The 20,779-nt window shown below is 36.7% G+C and overlaps 2 protein-coding genes across 2 annotated transcripts in view; one reads left to right on the top strand and one right to left on the bottom strand.

Moving 5' to 3' along the window:
- The window catches only part of vps35 (VPS35 retromer complex component), a 29,014-nt gene extending 14,663 nt beyond the window's left edge, over positions 1–14,351 (bottom strand). Inside the window, exons 1-10 of the mRNA XM_082162160.1 lie at positions 14,248–14,351; positions 11,832–11,930; positions 11,538–11,634; positions 11,234–11,357; positions 5,667–5,849; positions 5,213–5,426; positions 3,849–3,932; positions 3,588–3,697; positions 3,293–3,389; positions 3,046–3,194 (exon numbers count right to left, since the gene is read on the bottom strand). Coding sequence (XP_082018286.1) covers positions 3,046–3,194; positions 3,293–3,389; positions 3,588–3,697; positions 3,849–3,932; positions 5,213–5,426; positions 5,667–5,849; positions 11,234–11,357; positions 11,538–11,634; positions 11,832–11,930; positions 14,248–14,250 — 1,160 coding nt within the window. The 5' untranslated portion in view covers positions 14,251–14,351. The remainder of the gene's footprint in view (positions 1–3,045; positions 3,195–3,292; positions 3,390–3,587; positions 3,698–3,848; positions 3,933–5,212; positions 5,427–5,666; positions 5,850–11,233; positions 11,358–11,537; positions 11,635–11,831; positions 11,931–14,247) is intronic.
- A 350-nt stretch (positions 14,352–14,701) lies between these two features.
- Positions 14,702–20,707, top strand: orc6 (origin recognition complex, subunit 6). Its single transcript, XM_082162208.1, has 7 exons — positions 14,702–14,859; positions 14,955–15,081; positions 15,706–15,869; positions 15,951–16,040; positions 19,357–19,466; positions 19,748–19,834; positions 20,102–20,707. Exons 1-7 carry the CDS (start codon positions 14,795–14,797, stop codon positions 20,230–20,232), a joined length of 774 nt encoding a protein of 257 aa, XP_082018334.1. The 5' UTR covers positions 14,702–14,794; the 3' UTR covers positions 20,233–20,707.
- The last annotated feature ends 72 nt before the right edge of the window (positions 20,708–20,779 follow it).

The raw sequence follows: 20,779 nt of genomic DNA, 5'->3' as shown, positions 1-20,779 counted from the left end.
AAATACATCAAACATTAACTCACAGAAGCAGGTACAATGATGTAGTAACGATTGACCTTACTACTGTGGTCATCTGTATTTTGAAAGGCAAGTGGTTTGTTAAAACAAAAACAAAAAAACAACATAGCTAGGCCTTTGTATAACCAAGGCAACATAGTATAGCTACCGGTATGTGCCAAAATGACACCAAGATGTTGAAGAGGGCGAAACAATTCATCCTTATAAATAAACCCAGCATTTACAAAACTTAAGTAAGATTTCAGGTATGACATTACAAACGTTGAACATTATTACCACAACTTATCAAAGATATCAGCTGAAGTGGCAGCTAGTCACAAATACCACCCTTTAGCATGATTGACCTGTGCTGGGATTGCAAACAGTGAGTCATCATGTCTATGTGGCTTCCCATCCACCCTCAAAATTGCTGGGTGTCTGATAAGATTTTGGACATCAGAAAAAAAAAAAAAAAAAAAAAGGGCATTTGCCCAAGTTATTTTTAACATATTAGAAAAAAAAGAAAATGCAAACAAAGACAGCAAAGAACATTTTTATAGCAACATTTAAATGTAATATCTGCATGTTCTTTGATCAAGGTGTTTTAACTGCTGTCCGTGATATTTTAGGAAAAAACCCTGAAGTGCTCACTATAATACTGTGTTATTGTATTATTAAAATTCTTCAAAAACCCTAATATTAAACATCTGCAATTATTTCTGGTTCAGGTTTTTGATTATTTTTTTTAACTCTTTCCCCGCCATTGACGGAAATTTCCGGCTTTCCGTGTTTTCACTGTTAGCCTATATGATAGGGGGCACTATTACACATCTCGTGAACGACTACTGAATGTCCTGATTAAAACACATCCGAAGAAGATGCAAAAAAAAAAACATATGCATATGTAAAATAACGCGATCATCAACAATAAACAGCATATAAATCAAAACTGCCTTATGTTACTGAATAAAATCTCGACCCAGGACAAGCTATAGGACTGTAAAGCATTAGGGGTGTTGATAAACTATCTTCTCATCTTTCTTGCGATCATTCGAAGATTCTTTCTGAATCTGATCTGGATGTAGTCTTTTTGTGACAAAAACAAGATTTTTTTCAGGTTTTTGCTCAAAATGTTGCTTTATTTATGAAACTTACATTGATAAAGTGTTGATAAAAAAAAAATGCATGAATCTAGAATAAAAGTTTTTTTTCATTTAAAATCAGAGGGTCTGTTCTTTCTTTTTTATGTTCAGTATGTTCAGATATTCATTCAAAAAAAATTCTGGGGGCCATGAAAATTGTGAAAATGGTGAAAAACGCTGGCAGAGGCAGGCAACTTGAAAAAAAAAAAAACGTTGGCGGGGAAAGAATGAATCTGTTATAAGTCTAAAAATGCGGTTGCTAACAAGTGGCTAAACGGGACTACTAAGGCTGTTGGCGACATTAAATGCCATCACGCCGAACAGGTGAACTCAGTCCGCTTTTACAGCATTGTTATGCTTATAACGTGCTCTTATAAACTATTCTAACTCAAACTTTCTGGGAAAATGTTTTTTAGATAAAAACTGAGAGAGTTGTTGGAAGCTTAGTGTAGGTGACGCTGAAGTTGTGGGACCGTGTTGCATTTCGTTTATAGCCTTCCTTTAGTTTTTTACTTCTGGCGACTGCATTTAGGCTTCAAAATGCATAAAAGTTGTGTTCATCTGTGATAATAATCTTGATGGACAAAATGTGTAATCTTAATTTTTGTTGATCACAGAGCTTGTTTTTTGCGATAATCCAAAAACCTATGGGGAAATCCTATTGGGTGTTTGTTGAGGGAATCTGTGTGATGCTAACTGCTGCTAGTTGCACTTAACAGTAGCATTAAGAAATTAAATAAATGTTTAAAAAAAGCACTGCATTGTCTTCACTCTATAAATTAATTTACACAGATTCTTAATAAATAGATTAAAAGTTATTCAGTAAAGCATTGGGTGACTTAATCTTTTCTTTTGTTGCTTGAGTTACATTAATCACACAGACAGCAACAGGTTTATTTGGCTGCTGTCACTTTAAGAGCTGACACACGGATCAAATACATTGGAACATACCTGATTTCTTTCTTAACTGTTTACGTTCACTTAAGACATACTCGACTGTTTTTTGCGCTGATACTCGCCAGGACGTGCATTTTAATATATTTTTCACCAGTCAAGCACAATAATCCGTGAAAGAGAACTGAATTTGTGATATCATACTGTCTGAAAGACAGCTTTCTGTGCGCACGCTTCAGGTCTGAGCCTGAGCTCTTTTTCGAGGCTTATTGATAACTCAAACACATCCCACGCTTTATATTCTCATGCGCTGCACATGTACAGTATATTATACTCCCTGCAGGGAATGGAAGCAGAGCTCTGCACACACGTGCCACACATTGACACAAATTATGAATTACGGCTCTTATTAAGAATGCTGTCAAGTACCGGTACTGATAAAATGTGAAACCGTACAATTTTTAATAGCAGGGTATCGCAATACCATTCTAGTGCCGGTATATCGTGCAACACTAACACAGACTGTTCTTTCACTAATGCAAGAGAAAATGGGTGAATAATTATTTATTTATCCTATGGAAATCCACTGGAATACAATGGATTTATTTTATGATTGATATTATTATTATTATATTGATGTTAGTATTGATAGAATCAAGAGATGGCTTTGATTTAATGGTCAAAATGTAATCTAGATAAAAACAGTAACCAAAAATGACATTGCAATATTTTCAATCTTCCTTGCATATATTTATTCATTTATTTATTACCACCAACACAGTGACTATGTGCAGGGAAGCAACAAATGAAATATAAATAAAGGATCAGCATAATTAGGTCTTATAGGCATGTCCCCAAGTAAGTTCCTTAGTTGCAAAATGGGACTAAATACAGAAACCGAGCACTACAATCATCCAGCAACACACTAGCTGTGGTAAAGAGAGTGGGTGTTACTTGGACCATGTGCTGATCTGCCAAATGGTGTGAGAAAAACAGTGTAACTAATACTCACTGTTCCAGGTTGAGTTTGTTGAAAATCTCCACAGTACTTTCCAACACTTTATCCACATAGTCCACACGCTCAGGATAGCACTTCATGGCCAGATTGATGAGAGACACTTGGAGTGAAACAACATCTTCAGATGGCATGTCCTGACGAGACTGATGGGGAAAAAATTAAAGATGGCAACATTAAACATTTATATTTGAGCTAGTGATTTTAATAAATTACTCAATATTTTAATAAAGCCAAAGCATACCTGTATGACAGTTGCCACTTGCTGTGAGAAGATATCAAACAGCTTTATTTCAGCAGGGATTCCAGGCCCATCTTCTCTGTGAGCAAACAAGGCCAACCTGTGGGATGAGGCAACAGTAAAATAAGACACTATATATGGAGGGCTCAAATAGTTTTTGTAAAGTTTAGCCATGCTAAAATGTATGAATTTCTTTGCATTGTATAACAAACCAAGTGGCATTTACTTGAAAGAACAGAGCATGTATGTCAATAATAGGCATCTGTCAGAGCTTAACAGTGAATGAGTGGAACAATACCTGTCAATAAGAGCAATGATGATGTTCTTGACGTTCACGTTTTGGTGCAGCTCGGCACAGGAGCGAAGGAAAGGGTTCAATGTCTGCAGGTGGAACTCATCTGGAAAAACCTGCAGAAAAATAAAGTGCAGACAAAATTGTGAGTGCATTAAATTTGACATGCCTGCACCTACTACTTGAAAACGAGGAGAGCATGTTCAAAGACAGACTCCCTCAGTCAAGTACAACATGATGATGAGTGATTGTGTGATATTTCTGTACCTGTATGATGCACTCCATGAGGTATTCCTGTGCTAGAGGGTCTCTACAGTTCACCACCTGCTCCAAGATCCCAGACAGCACGATCTGTGTGGAGGCGACACATATTTACTGTATGCCAAGTTAGTGCTGCCGAACTCTTTTGCAAACAAGATAACTACAAATTTCTGCCTACAGTATACAGCATTATAAAAATTTTTAATTTTAAGCTTTAATTTCACCAAGCTGATTGCTCACTAAAAATCCCTACAGTCATCATGTTTTCAGTCCATTTCAAGATTAATTTAGATGTGACAAAGTGGTGATATCAAAATGGTTGAGTTGTTTACGTTTTAATTAGTCTTCCCATTAAACGCCATCATTTTGTTCATTCGAGAGGCGGGATTTATCGCACAAACTAATCATATCCAATCATAGAGCGATGGAGGCATTGCCTCTTCTCACGTGACTTTCCCTCACTCGTCCTCAGTTACCCCCCACCAAACCCACCACGTGCTTCAGAGGGTCTTATAAATATCAAAGGGCTCAAGGGAGGCAAGAGATACACTTTAACTTTACATGCTGGTGCCGCTGTTGGACAGTGATACTTTAGAAAAACTAGTGAATTATACACTTTGTAATGTCACATTTGGTAATATTTACATTGTTTTATTTTTCTAAAATGGATTATTTTCTCATCCAATTTTTTGAGGAGGCACTGCCTCCCTTGCCTCCTTGGAGGAAACAGCCCTGCCATGCACTACTATTCAAAGTTTGGGTTTGCTATTGATTGGTCTTGTGCACAGCACTGCATACACAAATTGGTCGAGCCACATGATTTTTGTCAAAGAGCCACATGTGGCTTGCAAGCCATAGATTCCCAACCATCCATTTAAGAGAAATATGAACCAGCTACATGAGTCTGTGAGCCATTAGCAATAAGTATGAAGGTGAAATACAGAATTTTAATTTAGCCAAATCAAGCAAAAAAATTTTCATTTACCTCTGATTAAATAGCTTTAAGTACATCTAACAAACTGCTTTGCACACACAGTGATGCATATGCATGGGTGCTTGAATTTAAAATCAAATGAGACCAAATTGAGTCCATCACGTTGTTAATTCATGAACGTGAATATCAATGTGCTTTAACAAACAGCTTTCAAAAGATGCTGTAACCTCTTACGCAGTTGTCATGCCATCAATGGCTCTTTTCCCCAGTGATTATGCTAAGTGCTAGCTTGAGGTTCCCAGTGTTTGCCACAAATAAACAGGTAATCAAGATTAAATCTAATTTCGATGCACCCTTTTAAACCTTTAAAAGAGCCCTATGGGTTTTTTGTAGAAAGATCATTAATCTGCACTGGAGGACTGAAAATGAAACACACCTGTTTGTACTTTTCCACATTGACGCCTTCCAGCTGGCTCAGTCGGACCAGATTAGTCCCTACAAGGATACGCAGCTCTTGCCTCTCCTTCTCTCTCTTTTCTCGGTCCCTACTGTGTCCCTGATGCTGCATCCGCACCCACAGTTTATTCATCTCGGCAAAATTCAGCAGGACAAAGTCAATGGAGTCATTAATGTCTCCGGTCATCTCTTCCCTAAATCAAACAGGAAACCACATTGGTTAGTCATTTAAATCCTTAGCAGATAATGAGATTTTCTAATGATTCATTTTGTCAAAAGTGAATGTGGGAAAATAAGCCTTTTCTAGAAATGGATTAAATTGTAACATAGCACGTGGGATTATACTACGGTATCATTTAAATTGCTCAGTGGGAGTCACAACACTCAGGGGTACTCGAGGTGCAATCACAGCCATTAGATACGGAGTGTCGTACTCAGCCTGCTCTCCATCATCAGGCAGGATGTTGCGCGTGCACTGCAACAGGTAGTTCCTGAGGAACAAGCCCCGGAGTGGATGCTGCACTCCACGACACATTTCCACCAGATCCTTCAGTATGTCTTTACGGGATTGTGGGAAAGAACGAACGTACACCACTCCAACAGTTATCAACAGGTACCTGGGAAGAAAGACAGAGGGATTGGACAATAAGTTAATGGGCAATATGAATCACTAACTACAAAAAGTAGATAAAAAAAAAACCAAAACCCCCCCAAAAAACAGATAACAACGGTACTATATGCAGCATTTATCAGAACAGTCTTTTGCAACACAAGCGATGTAAAATTAAATAAGACATCTGCCAAGCTCCACAGTAACAAGCACACAAACACCTGTTTTTGAGGGTCTGACTGAATTCAGATGATTTAAGCATGATTTAATCAGATGATTTATTTAGCTATACTTTGGTCTTTGAATTCTGTCTGTGCAGAGTAATTACCATTTGGATGTAGTACGTTTGTAATAGTACCAGCATGTTTAGAGGAATAAATTTGTATTAAATTAATTTGTAAGTTAATACCACATCATTACATTCAGATGAACTGAATTAATGGTGATTAGGGCAGGGAAAGGTTTTCTTTTTAAATCCTGATACATTTTTAGGATTTCCTTTTGATGGCTTTCAATAGTCTCAGAAGGCTGATTTTAGCCATTAACAAACCGCAGCTGTTGCAAGGTCCGTTAAAAATGTTCAATGCAGGATATAAAATACAAAAAAAAATAGATAAAACAGATAAAATGATAATAAATTATGCTTCTTACATAGAGTTTTTTGTTAAATTCCTTCACAGAAGAATAATATATAATTAACATGTAACAATACAAATTAACAAAAAAAGCTATATTTAATGAATCGCTTTTTTAATCTGTTCATTTATATGAGCAAACCTATTAAATAAGCCTATTAATCAGGCTTTCCAATGCTACATTTCAGAGGGTGAGCTATTTAGGCTGAACTGATTTGCTGGAATGAACGTGATTTTCAGACCTTATTCATGGGTTTCATCAGGTCCCTTTCCACGGGTGTATAAAATCAAGCACCTAGATTATGAATGCATTGTGCTTGATTAATACACCTGTGGAAAGGGACCTGATGAAATCCATGAATAGAATTAACTGATTCCACCAGAATGAATGTCAGATTAGAAGAGAATGTTTGATTATCCCCATCAGCTCACACAGCTGTAAAACTGTGCACACAAAAATTAAAAACACCCACTGAACCATTTGGATGGGCTACACTGTAAGTTGGACCCCCAATCCTGGTCTATAGCAACAGCAAAACAGAATCTGAATCAGAGCATTTACCGTGAAATGGCACACGCTGAAAAGTTGATTATTGATTCTCATGCCCACTTGACAAAAACAAGCTCTGAATGACAATGACAAAGTGCCACTGATGGCATGATGTAATTTACATACATTTAGTTCTGCCCATTTACCTCAGGGCCTAATTAACCTGGCAGAGGGCATCTGTCTTTACAGAAGTCTCTTCTGTCCTTCATCAATGAATTCAAGACCCTATAAACATTTTAGACCATTTCTGTTACCTATGTTTTTACAGCTTGACTTTTTTGAAAAGATCCAGCAGGTTAAGAGACTTTAATTTAAGAGAGACCACCTCAATAGTGCAGTCCATACAGAAAGATAGCAAAGTGAAATAAGAGGAGGCAGAGAAGCACTGGGTGCTGCTTAATAATAAATTATCAACTAGATCACAATTCCTTTAATGAGTGGAGTGGGCAGAACTGATAGCGGGCACAATGCCATGAAAAGGCCGCAGTTGAGTGAGAACTTTTCACTGTACGTGAGTGTGAGCGTCCAATGCTGCCTGAAATTATGCTGCCTATACCAATGATGGCCAACTCCTGATGACAGTTATTAAAAGACACACTCAGTGGAGCAACCCAGCAATCACTTTCCCTTATTTAAAAAAAAATCTAGTAAACTGTATAAACTCGGAGTTGTTATTTGGTTGAAACTGTTGGTGGCTGTACTTATGCTCTTGCTTTCAGTGTTAAGTTTGGTGATGTATAATATGTCAGTTTTAGTCAATACATTTTTTTTCACAAAAACAAGACGATAACTAAATAAAAAACTAGTTTTTGATGAAAAAACTATAACAAAATCTATTGACTTTTTCATCAACAAATAAGAATGAGACAAAAATGTTAGGGAGGGAAGAATCAGAATGAATCTTTGTGTATTCGAGAGCAGGGCTCTACCGTGCAACTGAAAATTACTGCGTGCGACTGAAAATAAATATTAAGGAGCAACAGATTTCTTGAACGCAATGGCCAATCAGAGGTGTTTATATTAGTTAGAATCCACTCATTGCTCAATATGCAGGAGTTTTTGTCCAGTGCTGAGTTCTGCACGATAGCGAATCCTCTCAATAAAACAAACAAAGTGTAGACATGATGTAAATCCATTGTGTAGTGTAGACAACTTCATTGATTATAACTAGTGCTGTCCAATCGATTAATCGCATCTAACATAAAAGTCTTTGTTAATATGTGTGTGTAACGTATACACTGCCGTTAACAATTTTGGGATCGGTAAGATTTTTAATGTCTTCAAAATAAATCTCTTCTGCTCAACAAGGATGTATTTATTTAATTAAAAATAGAAGAAAAAAAACAGCAATATTGTGAAATATTATTACAATTTAAAATAATTGTTTTCGGTTTGAATATATTTTAAAATATGATTTATTCATGTAATATAATTAAATAATAATAAAAAACTTATTTTAAATGAAGGTGCTCCTAAATGTTTGACCCTGTAGGGAGGTTAGGTGTGCATATATGAATGCAACATACTGATCTACCCGGTGGGTTAATAGCATACACTTGCTGCATGTCTTATAAAAAAAAAAAAATTTAAAAGAGAAAAACAGACATATGGATAAATTTCACATTTGATTTAAAGGAAAACAACACCATTTGTAAACTGTGTGGAACGACAATCTAATACAGGGCTTGACAATTAGGACTGCACAATGGCCCAGGACAGTTGAAGGAATTGACAAAAAGTTGATCATGCATTTGCACGTGTTTTACCAATTTACACAACAAATACATTTCTGTAGGTAGTATTTCTTACCTAAATACTACTGTTAGACCTACATGACAAGCTTAAAGCAGGTAGTTCTGTTCTATAGTGTTTATTTGTTTTGTTTCTTATTTACTGACTGATATTAGTCGACCAAATCTAATCTAGATTTAATCTAATAAAATCGTAAGATATCAAGTCGACTAAAACTAGACTAAAACTAAAACAATTCAGATGCCAAAACTAAATCAAAATTTACTGTCAAAATGAACACTGGTTGCTTTTGCTTAAGCATTTTTTGTCTATGCGGTTTAAAATTGGCCTTTCTCTAAAGGTTTCTGTTTTTTCTTCAAACAGATGCACTCCACCAATCTGTTTCAGCACATACTTCCTCATTAAAGATAAACAGTCAATGAAGGAGCTTTCCATCTGTGCTCTCAGTCGCATCCTCATCTTATTTTTCACTCTCCCATCCACATGCTCACATGCAAACAAAGCTAAATGTACTGCTCCAGTGCAGCTGTATAACAATATTAATCCATTTTTGTCTTAGAAATAATAATTATAATAACATTAGTAATTTATTATTATTATTATTATTATATAATCCACCTCAGAGCCTGAGGAATCAAAGACAACAGAGATTCAATTGATTAAAAAAATATTCATAAGAAAAGACTGATCAAAAGTCAATTACGTTATCTTTCTAAAACAGTATCAAATATCTATATTTTTCAAGGTATTGAATCAAAGTTAGACATTTCTGTACCATCATCAACACTGAATCCTATTTTTTAAAACTAGATTAAATCTAAGACTGATTGAGCTGAGCGCATCATTAATGGGTTTCCCCAATTACAAGATGTCTTACAAGACAAGAGGCAGGTGCAATGTAAGCAATCCCACGTGGAGTCTTTAAACTACAGGACCACACGGCAAGATCATGTAATACAATATTTACACATTTATTACATAATTAACTGCACTTGTCATTACCAAAAATATCAAAGGTTTAGAACACACCATTAATTTACAGTCGGTCCTCAGTTTAAACTTTTCAGTAAAAATGAGTAGCTTTTTGAAATATGTTATAATACTATAACATTATGAGTAATTGTCCCTTCCTTTACACTGAATGAATCAGAATCCCATTCAAATCTAATCTTTAAGCTTTCTGTGCTATTAAGACAGAACACAAATGTTGCCCAGGGCACGTTCGCTGTTAATGAAAATTGACGCTGCATAATAGAACGAATGAAGGGAGTAAAGATGTTAGATTAAGTATTGACTTGCTACTAACTCAACCAGTGAAGGCACTGATAAACAGCTGGTGGTACAATTGGGCCAGCTAAAAAGGAGCGAGTGTGGGAAAGAGAGAACACGGGGGAATATGCGGGAGAAAATAGAATGAGCGGCAAATATTGAATAGCCGGTGCCTCATGACAAAGTGTACTAATTCAATTCTTAAAGGGGGGGTGAAATGCTATTTCATGCATACTGAGTTTTTTACACTGTTAAAGAGTTGGATTCCCATGCTAAACATGGACAAAGTTTCAAAAATTAAATTGTATGTTTGATGGAGTATTTCTGTGCCAAAAATACTCACTCCGGTTTGTCACAAGTTTCGGAAAGTTTTTTTCGAGTATGGGCGTGTGTGACGTCAGATGGGACGGAATTTCCTTATACGGGTCCGACAGGCACTTCTCCCGGAAGGGCGCGCGCGCACCCGTAGACCAGAGCAAGAGAGCGAAAGCAGTACGCCCATCAAAGCGCTGTGCTCGGCTTTAGGGAAGTCATCAATGGAGTTGTGCAAGTGTTCTTGGTTGTTCCCTGCATTTCGACGATGATTGTTTTATAAACAAGGACCAGTTCGACGCCGGATTTGCAGATCGTCTAATGCTTAAGGATGGAGCAGTCCCGACGATAAAGGTTCACGGTCGTGCGTTGGAACCGCAGGCGGTGAGTAAAACTGCTTCAAATGTCTGTGTGTTGTTAGCTATCGGCGCGTAAGCACAGCAAGTAAACAACATGATCACGTATAGTAAATGTATCTATGGAGCATGCAATGTATGGTGTGTGTGTGTGATTCGTGCTCGTGATTCTTTAGCTCCGCCCACACGGCACGCCTCCAGCCGCTCGTTTTTTTTCCGGAAAGACTCGGTACAGCCTATTTTTCTTTTATAAATATAATAAAACTAAAGACTTTTTGGAGATATGAAGGATGCAATACTACTCTATAGGTACTCAAGATTAACATGAGATTGACTGAAACTGAGTGTTTCACCCCCCCTTTAATAATTTCTTGATCTCATTAAAATCACCAAATGGATTCAGATTGCTCTATTGGCAATTTTATTTTAGTTACATTGTTACAATGTGACTAAAATGGCAAAATCTTGAAAATGCTCTACAGTTACACTAACTGGGGAGATTTACTAATATACTCACAGTCTAGGGATGATGTTCCCTGCATATTGAACAAGCTCATAGAGGTCAGCCACCTTGCGGCCTTTGGCGAACTCATCTGTCAAATAGACCTCCAGGTAATGCAGCTCATCTGAGATGGCCATGTCTACAAGCACAATAATCAAATGAAACCTTGATAGATAACATATAGTGTATAGCAGCTGTTAAAAAGAAATTACAAAACAGAACACCGTTCTTTAACACTCAAGAAAATTCTCACTCTTAAACTCAAGGGTGCAAATGTGTTCTGTTCGAATTAAGAACATAATGCAATGAAAAAACATACAGAGTTCGTAGTAGCTCTTGGGAGAAAGCATAGAAGTCCTCAACTCCCCCAACATATTTGAGGCATGTTTCAGTGCATCCATCAGCTTGTTCTTGTCCTGGATGAAGGAATATTAATGCTCATAAACAGAGATTAAGGGCGAAGCTTTCAAACTGCCATGAGAAACACCTTAAGGTGCCTATAAATAAAATCATGTTTTATTTTCCAATTTGTTCAAATCAAGAGACATCACACTGCTATGGCCTTGGGAAGCAGGTTAGCAGCGTGTTGTAATCTTGCATGTACTTAACTCACCAGACAGCGCTTCATTTGAAATGACTGAACCTTGACTGCCTGCACAGCTTCATCCAACAGCTTCTCCTGCTCATCCTGGGGCGACTGCTGTGTGGTCGGCTGGAATAAACAGGTGCAGTCAAACAATCAAACTAGGATGTGATGTCTCCTACCTTTAAATTATTAAAAATAGGTTTCGGCGATTTTTTTTCCAACATCAACATTTTAGCACCATTTGTATGTCTCTCCAGTCAAAAGCTTGGATACAAAATTACTACCACTGTCTACATCTCAGAATATCTCATTATTAACTTTAATAGGTGCACCCAGTATTTTTTTTTTTTTTTTAAAAAGCAGTAGTCGTCCAGATCATCTATTTAAGAAAAAATGTTGCTTTCAAAACTACTTTCAAGCACTGGAACGTTTAGATCAAAAGTGTTTTAAGATCATGAAAAACAAATTCAGTTAAGTGCGTCTAAACTTTAGATGGTAGGTATACTATATTTACATAACCATTACATTTACATTTATGTTCAGAAGGTGAACGTATTGGGAAATATTATTACAATTTAAAATAACTATTTTCTATTTTAAAATGCAATTCATTTCTGTGATGGCAGAGCTGAATTTTCAGTGTCACATGATCCTTCAGAAATCATTCCATTATGCTGATTTGGTACTCAATGATCATGTCGGTCACACTTTATATTAGGTGTCTTTAACTTTTATGTACTTGCATTTAAAAATAAATTGGTACAGTGTACTTATTGTGTTCATGTTGTATTCCAGAACCTGTTTGCTGCGGGATACGGGTAAGGTTTAAGGGTTGGTTAACAGTGTAATTACAGATGTAACTAATTACAGAAATTTTTACAGCTATAATTACATGTAGGTATATTTTTTTATTTAAGTACGATGTCAAAACATGTACACAATAAGATCATTGTATCAAATTATTAATATAAGTGTTACATTTCAGTTCAAGACACTTAATATAAAGTGTGACCAACATTTCTTATTATTGTCAATGTTGAAAACGGTTGTGCTGCTTAATATTTTAGTGGAAACCGTGATGCATTTTTTTCAAGATTCTTCGAAAGATAGAAAGTTCAAAACAGCATTTCATTGAAATAATCTGTAACATTATGCATGTCTTTCTTCAATGTCACTTTTGATCAATTTAATGTGTCTTTATTGAATTCTGAAACAAATCTTACTCTCCTGTCCCACAACTTTCGAACAGTAGTGCAATTATATATGTATAAAGGACACTTTCACTTAAACATATACACTATTGTTCTAAAGTTTAATTTCAAGTGCAGTAGCAGGTCATTTTAGGTGATTTTTAATCACATTCTAGCCTTGTATTTTTCAATTCATTTGTCCTGAAAATACAAATGTATTTTTCACGGTACAAATAGCCATTTCTAGAAATAGTCACAAAACCAGTCACAAAAAAGTGCATAAGTGTAAATTAATTGAAATCAAAAATAATGTTTAAAAATGTAGTATGTGAATTATAACAATATAATCATATGCAGAACATTGCTGTTACTGTTTTAATTGGCATGCCTAATACAGCTCAATTGTCATATGGCACATTTTTGCTAATAAAAGTTCAGAAAGTAAATGTATAACTTCAAGAATTGAAACAGTGACGATATATTAATCTGTTGATGTGTCTAATAAATGTCTGAAAATGAGATTGCCAGTGCATAAATAACCACATAATTGAAGTGTCAGTGGCCTAAGGGCTGGGAATCAACAATCTACGGTCATCTCTCCATTTCCTTTTAAACTCAAACGACCCATCGTTTGTGACAGTAACAAACAGTTACACTTGACATAAAGAGCAGTTATGATTAACAGTAAGCATAAGATATTATGATCCGGTTCGAACTGAATGAATGAACCCGTGACCAAATAGCATAAACTGAAGCTCATGTTTGTTATGCACACTAAAATCACTGCTATTATTCAAACATATGTAATGCGCATGCAAGAAAAAAAAAGCTGTATATAAACGTATCTTAGATATCTGATAACAAAAAAAAAATTAAAATGCCTATATAAACATAACTGTACTGAAGTAACAAGGCTAATGCTAGTGGATTAGCAGTTCAAATTAGCCTATTTTGTTGAAAACCTGTGGATTGTAATGACAGCAAAACATGATGGCTGCAAGTTCACTACACCTGCAGGGCGAATGTTAAACCGCTGGTGGAATAAAACAAGACAAGAAATAAACGAGAATAATTAGGTGTATGTAGGCCTCCGCATCTCAAACGCTAATGCTAACGGCTATCTTCACAGACGCAAAACAGCCAGTCAAGAGATCTCAGTGCCTCTCTGACTCTACGACAGCTATAAACAACATAACGGAGCATACAAAGAATCTAGCAGACAGTCTATGCATACGATGATCCTAATATCTTACCATGATTATCAGATATGTTAGAGGAAACACTGGATGACCCCCCTGTGAGTGTGTCGTGTCATGTGACTGCTGTTCCTGCTGTTCCGCCCCATGATGACGAGCACTGCCCGCACACAACACAACAAGCCCTGAGAGAGCTGTATTATTCATCTCTAAAGCTCAGCAGAAACAACATTAAGAATTAAAATACTTTTATTTACCATAAAATCAATAGCTGGGTCGTGTCATTACACAACTTAAGGAAATGTGTTAAGAAAAAGTTTTTTGTAAGAGATTTGCATTTAATATAAAAAATATATATTTTATACTTCTTTTAGACATAATATGGTATCATTTGTCGAATAATTAAAACTAGTTAAAATGTATCAATGTTTTACCCGAACGACGCTTTCCACGCCCATTTTCTTGATCCACCAATGGCCGGTCAGAACGTTTGTTTCTTGTGTGACACGTGTTTGTTTTCCCGCGAAATCAGCCTGTCTCTTTGCGAAGTCTGGTGAAGGATTCTGCTGTGTCGCGGTGGTGAGAGGATCGAACAACTTTACAAATGGATAAAGAGTTGTTTAGTAAGCTTGCTTCGAAGATCGGTATAACTGCTGTTAAAGTATTGAGGTAAGTGTTGCAATATATTAGCTACTCGCTTGTTTTGGGAAGACATTGGTTCAGTCTGAAGTATAACAACAGAACTAATTCGGATTCATTTTCAGCCAAGCAGAAGAGTACATGCGATTATCCCAAGTGAAATGTGTTGGACTGGGTTCTGTGACAGCCACCAGTAAGGCCCTTATTTGCCTTGAGTTGGCAGCGACTTCAATGAAATTTCCTGTAGACAAGGCAAGATCCTTTTCCCTTTATGTGTGTTGTGATGTGTAACACAAGCATACACATGATGTACAGATATGCCCACTTAAGTATGTTGTTATCTAATATGCATATGCGTGAGTATTAAGTACAGTAGACTTTTTTTTTTCGCATTCTCACACATTTATTTGTCTTTTCACTTGAATGTCTACTAACAATGTCCAACAGTGACCATGTATGCATCATAGGAAAATTGTCTTTTTTTTTATATCTCTTTCCCCCTGAAAGTCATGAAAATTACCACCAGTGTCATTCCATCTCAAATCATGTGTAATAAAGTAGCTTTCTGCATGAAAATTATAATTATGATTAATGATAATTATTATCGGAACTCATTTAGAAATATTCTGTGTTCTTCATGCGTCATGGCTCATGTAATATTAAGAATTGCTCATCCTCTGTATAACTTAAAAAAAAAAAAAATTAGAGGCAAAATAGGTGTAGTTGTAATAAAAAAAAATCAATAGTAATTTTGCACAATAAACTTTGAATGGTTTACACAATATGCTGTATATATCTAACATGTATTATATACGTTAAAAAAATTCTTGCAATAAATGTACAAAAATAATATTCTTTCAATATTCTGCTGGATAGGAGTATGCCATCAAACTATCTGGCCTGACTCCTAAGGTTTACTCCAGCAATTTGAAGTCTATGGAGTGCATGCTGGGCCTGCAGTCAAGCCTGGGTCTCAGAGATCTTGCAGTGCAGTATGGGTGTTTAGAAGCAGTTAAAGTGGCCTCTCAGATCCTTAAACGGTGAGACTTCACATTGCATCAGTGCAATCAGCTTGACTTGATTCTGAATGACTTGATTTAAACTGCATGTATTTGTTTAAGGTATGAGACCAGTTTACCCGCAGCCCAGCAACAAGACCTTGACCTGTCTAAGTCTCTCTTTACCACAGCAGCTCTATATGCAGCATGCAAGTGAGTATTTTGAAGCCCTGAAATCTGCTGTAATTACACATCATCACTGAGTCAAATATTGGATGGTTCAAAAATACTTGTTGATGGATGATTAGGTGTTTGACACTCACATTAGATATAAATATTGATGTGAGCTCCACTGTCTCTTGAAAACCTGATTAAGCTCTTCACAGTGTGGTCAAAGTAGAGGTCTTCTCGGGTCCTAAAAACTGTACTCGACCCGAATCACTACTTACCCGAACCCGACGTGCATAAATTAATTTTTTTTAAAGAAAAACCCAACCCGAGACAGACCCGATAAAATTAGACCCGAGTCCGACCCGACCTGAGCCATTTCCTTTAGAACCCGACTGGACCCGAACGTAAACGGCATTTACATTGTGCACAGCCTGCAGCCCTGCGTTTCTTACTGAAGTGCTGAAATGTCAATCACACATCACGGTAACCCATTACATCCTATAAAATTTGGCATAATGTTATTTACCGGACCATACGATGATTAACATTAGAACCACCACAGGGTAAAATTTACCGATGGCTGTTTTTCAAATGTAGCCTATAACAGATTTTCAATAAAATATCCAAAGTCTCCCAGTCATTGACTTTTACTAAAATTGTGTTATTTAGCCTACAATCCCGTTGTTAAAAAGTTGTTTAGATAAAACCAGATTAAAAACAAGGCATTAGAACCGCCATAGCAGGTCAAATTTACCATGTAGGCATATGTCTTTATTTTTGCTACTTTTCTTTATTTGAGCAACGTGTCTGCTTACTGTAAACAGTCACACAACGCACGTTCAAAATAAGATGTTTTAGCCTACTCATAAATGTTCAAACTTTGGATTAATTATTAAACATTTTTTGCAATTTTAAACGTTTATTGTTTGCTGCTATTTATTCAAGTCTGCCCGTTTCCTGAAGAAAATTCCGATCTATGATGTAGCCTAATGAATACATTTTTTTTTCTGATTACCCCAAGTTTATTGGGGTTGTTCTCTTATTCAAATTATAAATTATATAACTAAGCAAATTAATAACTGAGTAAATAAATGCGGAGGCAACCGTGCTTATAGCCCATTGCACGAAGAAGCGCGGATTCGCTCTCTCACTTAGAAAAAGTGTTGACTCACATAGAGTTGTTTTAAATAATGCAATTTTGTTAAATGCCCAACATAGTTTGGGTCTTCTCGGGTCCATTTGGAAAAAGCATATTTATTTTAAATTACCCGAGACCCGAGGCCACTAATACCGAACCCGACCCGTGTCCGAGACATTCGTCTGAGTTTTGGACCCGAAACCGCTCGGGTCTCGGGTCGGACCTCGGGTTTTTGGATCCAAGTGGACCCGTGAAGACCTCTAGGTCAAAGTACAGTGAGGCCATAAGTACTTTAAAATGAGGGCACAGGCGTAACTATCGGTAAGCAGGGTACACGGTTGCTTATGGGCCCGCGTGACTGGAAGATATTGATTGACAGCCGGGGCCCCCTATCGCATTTTACAATTTTTAGTCTGATCGCATTTTATTTTACTTGCGAATTTATTTGAATAAATAATGGCAACAACATATTTTACTGATCATTAAATACATGTTTGAAATGAACAATGATGGATTTTGGTGTAATTTGTTTCAAATTGGGACTGGGGAATCCCCGGGTCACAATTCGAATCCCGGATATGGTAAGTGAACATGCGTATTGCGTGCGAAACAGTAAAAACATTGAACTTGAGACAGACGATATCGAGATGGAGTCGTCAACAAATTACAAACACAAAAGTGTAGTCATAGCAGTGAGTAACAATGTGTTATGGTGCGCCGTCACCAGTTTTTTTTTTTTTTTTGTGGTGCGCGTAGGCTACTCCTGATTTTGTCAGTCATCTCATCTCTTAAGCCCCGTTCACACTGCCAGCGATTTTGTCGCTGTATGTCGCTAGTCTCTGTACTGTGAAGTCGCTTGTGGGCGTTCATAGTGCTGTCGCTCTAATGTGACTGGTAGACTGCACGTCTGGCCATATCTATACAAAATACCATCACAAGTGATATATATAACTATATCATTTTAATTTGACTAGGATTTAGGCTCAAAAGAAACAGTATGCTGTTGGGAGAGTGTTTTTATATTACCACAGCAGTGTTCAGTGGATTAAATCATTTAGCCTACTGGATTAACGATCGATCAATCAACAGATTAACTCATACTGTCATAAATTACTAAAACGTCATTCGAATTTGACAAATAATCAATTTTCTTGTCCCTAATAGTCAACATAAAGCAGGGGAAACTGTAAAATGATCTGCAGCAGTGCTAAACTTGCATCATATTTACAACACTCGAACTAAATGTGTGAATTAAACTCACTGAGACTGTCAACAGTTTCTTTTCCATGCATCATTTTATTATATCCATGTATGTGGTTACAGTCAAATCATATAAAACAGTGAAATCGCCCTCGAACTCTTCTGTCTTGCCTGCACTCGAGACGGTGACGTGAGCTGAGCTCCTCTGAAAGTCTTCTTTCCTATTGGTTGTCGCTCGCGAAAATCGCTTCTCATTTGCATAAAGTTGAAATTTCTGAACTTTTGTCGCGCGTCTCGTGTCGCTTGACACGCCCACATTCTGTCGCCAACGGTCACTGTCGCTCGTGTCGCTGGAAGTCGCCAGCGCTCCATTGAAATGAATGGGATCATGTCGCTTTGTCGCTGCGTGTCGCTGGCAGTGTGAACGGGGCTTTAGGCTGCGTTTACACTTGGCATTAACATGCGATCACCGTGATCTGATCAAGCAGATCGGATCATAATCCAATCAGTACATGGTGCGTTTACACCTGTCTACATTAAGTGGCTTCTGTATCTGGATAACAGATCAGATCTCGCATTCCCGCGGAAAAAAAAAGAAAAAGGATGGTGCAAAGTCGACCTGAAGTAATCCTGCATAAGGGCCCGGTGTTGGCTCGTTACACCACTGAATGAGGGAATGAAAGGTGAATTACATACAGATTAATTTGGAGCTGAATTTACATTGGGAAAGGTCAAATCTTGGATTGGCCATCACATGTTTGTTCCTTGTCCTTAGAGCTAGGTTATCTGCATATAGACTCTATGAGGAATCCAGCCATACTGAGACTGTGTGACTGTTGGGTTATTGCTATCCAACCAAAATCTGTTTCTGTACAATAATAAACTCAAGCTCCCAGATGGTTTAAAAGGATTTTATGCATGTCAACATGTCACAGAAATCTCTAAATCTAAACTGCAACTGATTTACATTTAATTATTGAAAATGGAAAAATAAATTGGTTCTGTCCTTCCTGTTTGAAGGTGCATGAAAATCAAAACTGACAGGAAATTAGCCTCTTCATCTGGAGCAAAGAAGGGCATCTTTGATCGGCTGTGCACACAGTTCCAGAAATGTGGACAGGAGATCTGCAGTAAGTGTGACTCCTCCTAAAAAAAAACTGTTTAGAAAATGACACATTGCCTAATTAAAGCGAATAGATGCTCAAAGACATTGATTGAAGATGCTTTTAATCTTGTTTTTAATTATAAAAGAAAAATATTACTTCAAAGAGATTTGTCATGAAGAAACAGACATTTCATTAGTTACCATGGCTACAGGCATTGAACAAAGATCAGCATGTTTTTTATTCTCAAGTACATATTGTGAAATTAAGCAGACTGACTCACTCTTTATATCTCTCTGTACTCTTAGAAGAGGCTTCATCTGTGGAGAAACCAGTCAAAACTGCTCAAAAGAGGCAGAAGTCGCTCACTGAAATGCTAGAAACGGCAGAAGATGGTAAGAAATCCACCCGCTTGTCACAATAACTAATAATGGCAAATTATTTCTACCCATCAGCTGCCATTATGTGCTGTGAATGATTATCAATGTAACCTTTTCTGTTCTTAAGCATGTCTTCAACCTGTGGAAATAAAATCATTTTTTTAGAGCAATAAGACTAATAATGAATACTTCTAGATGTAATATCTAATAAAAGACAGAACTTATCTTTCATGTTTGATGATAAATGTAATTGTCTTTCTGTTTTGTGTGTGTTTTTTTCAGATGGGAAGATTGCAACATCTCCTAAGCAAGAGCGAGTTGAAAAGACAGAGGAGGAAGAGACACAAATTTATGAGGAGTGGAAAAGAAAAATCCTTGAAAATGCATTAAAAGCAAAGGCTGTAGATTCTTGAAGGTTTTAAGTTTCCCATTTATTTAATTATGGCTCTGCATAATGTCAACAGGACCTTTTAAGTTGGATTTAATACTCTACCAAGAGAAGTTGCCTGCCCCCCTCTGGCTTCTTGTGTGAAACTGTTTCATCCACATACAGATATTTCCAGAGGAATTGAGGCTCTTTTTATCTCTGTTTTATTTTATTGCCATTTGCCAGGTCAAAGATAGTTACTACTTTAGATATTTTGCAAAGACTTTCAAATTGTTGAATTTGTGTTTAGTCTGACATGGTTTGGATGATTATGTCTGGTGACAATATTACTTAAGTTCTCAGTGTTCTGTGGTATTGGTTTGAATCACCTTAAAATCTCATTGGAGGTGTACAATGCATTCAATATCATCTAGATGTGATTTATCAATTTGTTTCAATACATGGCACATCTGCTTTGTTTGATTTTGATGTGAATAAAATGTGTATTGAAGACAGTTTAATTTTCTTGGTTTCTCATGTTTATTAATGTTTTTCTACAGAGGCTATTTGTCACAATATTGTTAAAAAATACC

Source organism: Leuciscus leuciscus, assembly GCF_965113295.1.
Source record: "Leuciscus leuciscus genome assembly, chromosome: 2".
Lineage (NCBI taxonomy): Eukaryota > Metazoa > Chordata > Actinopteri > Cypriniformes > Leuciscidae > Leuciscus > Leuciscus leuciscus.
Note: the sequence above shows the minus strand (reverse complement) of the source record. Positions and strands in the feature narration are given on the sequence as shown.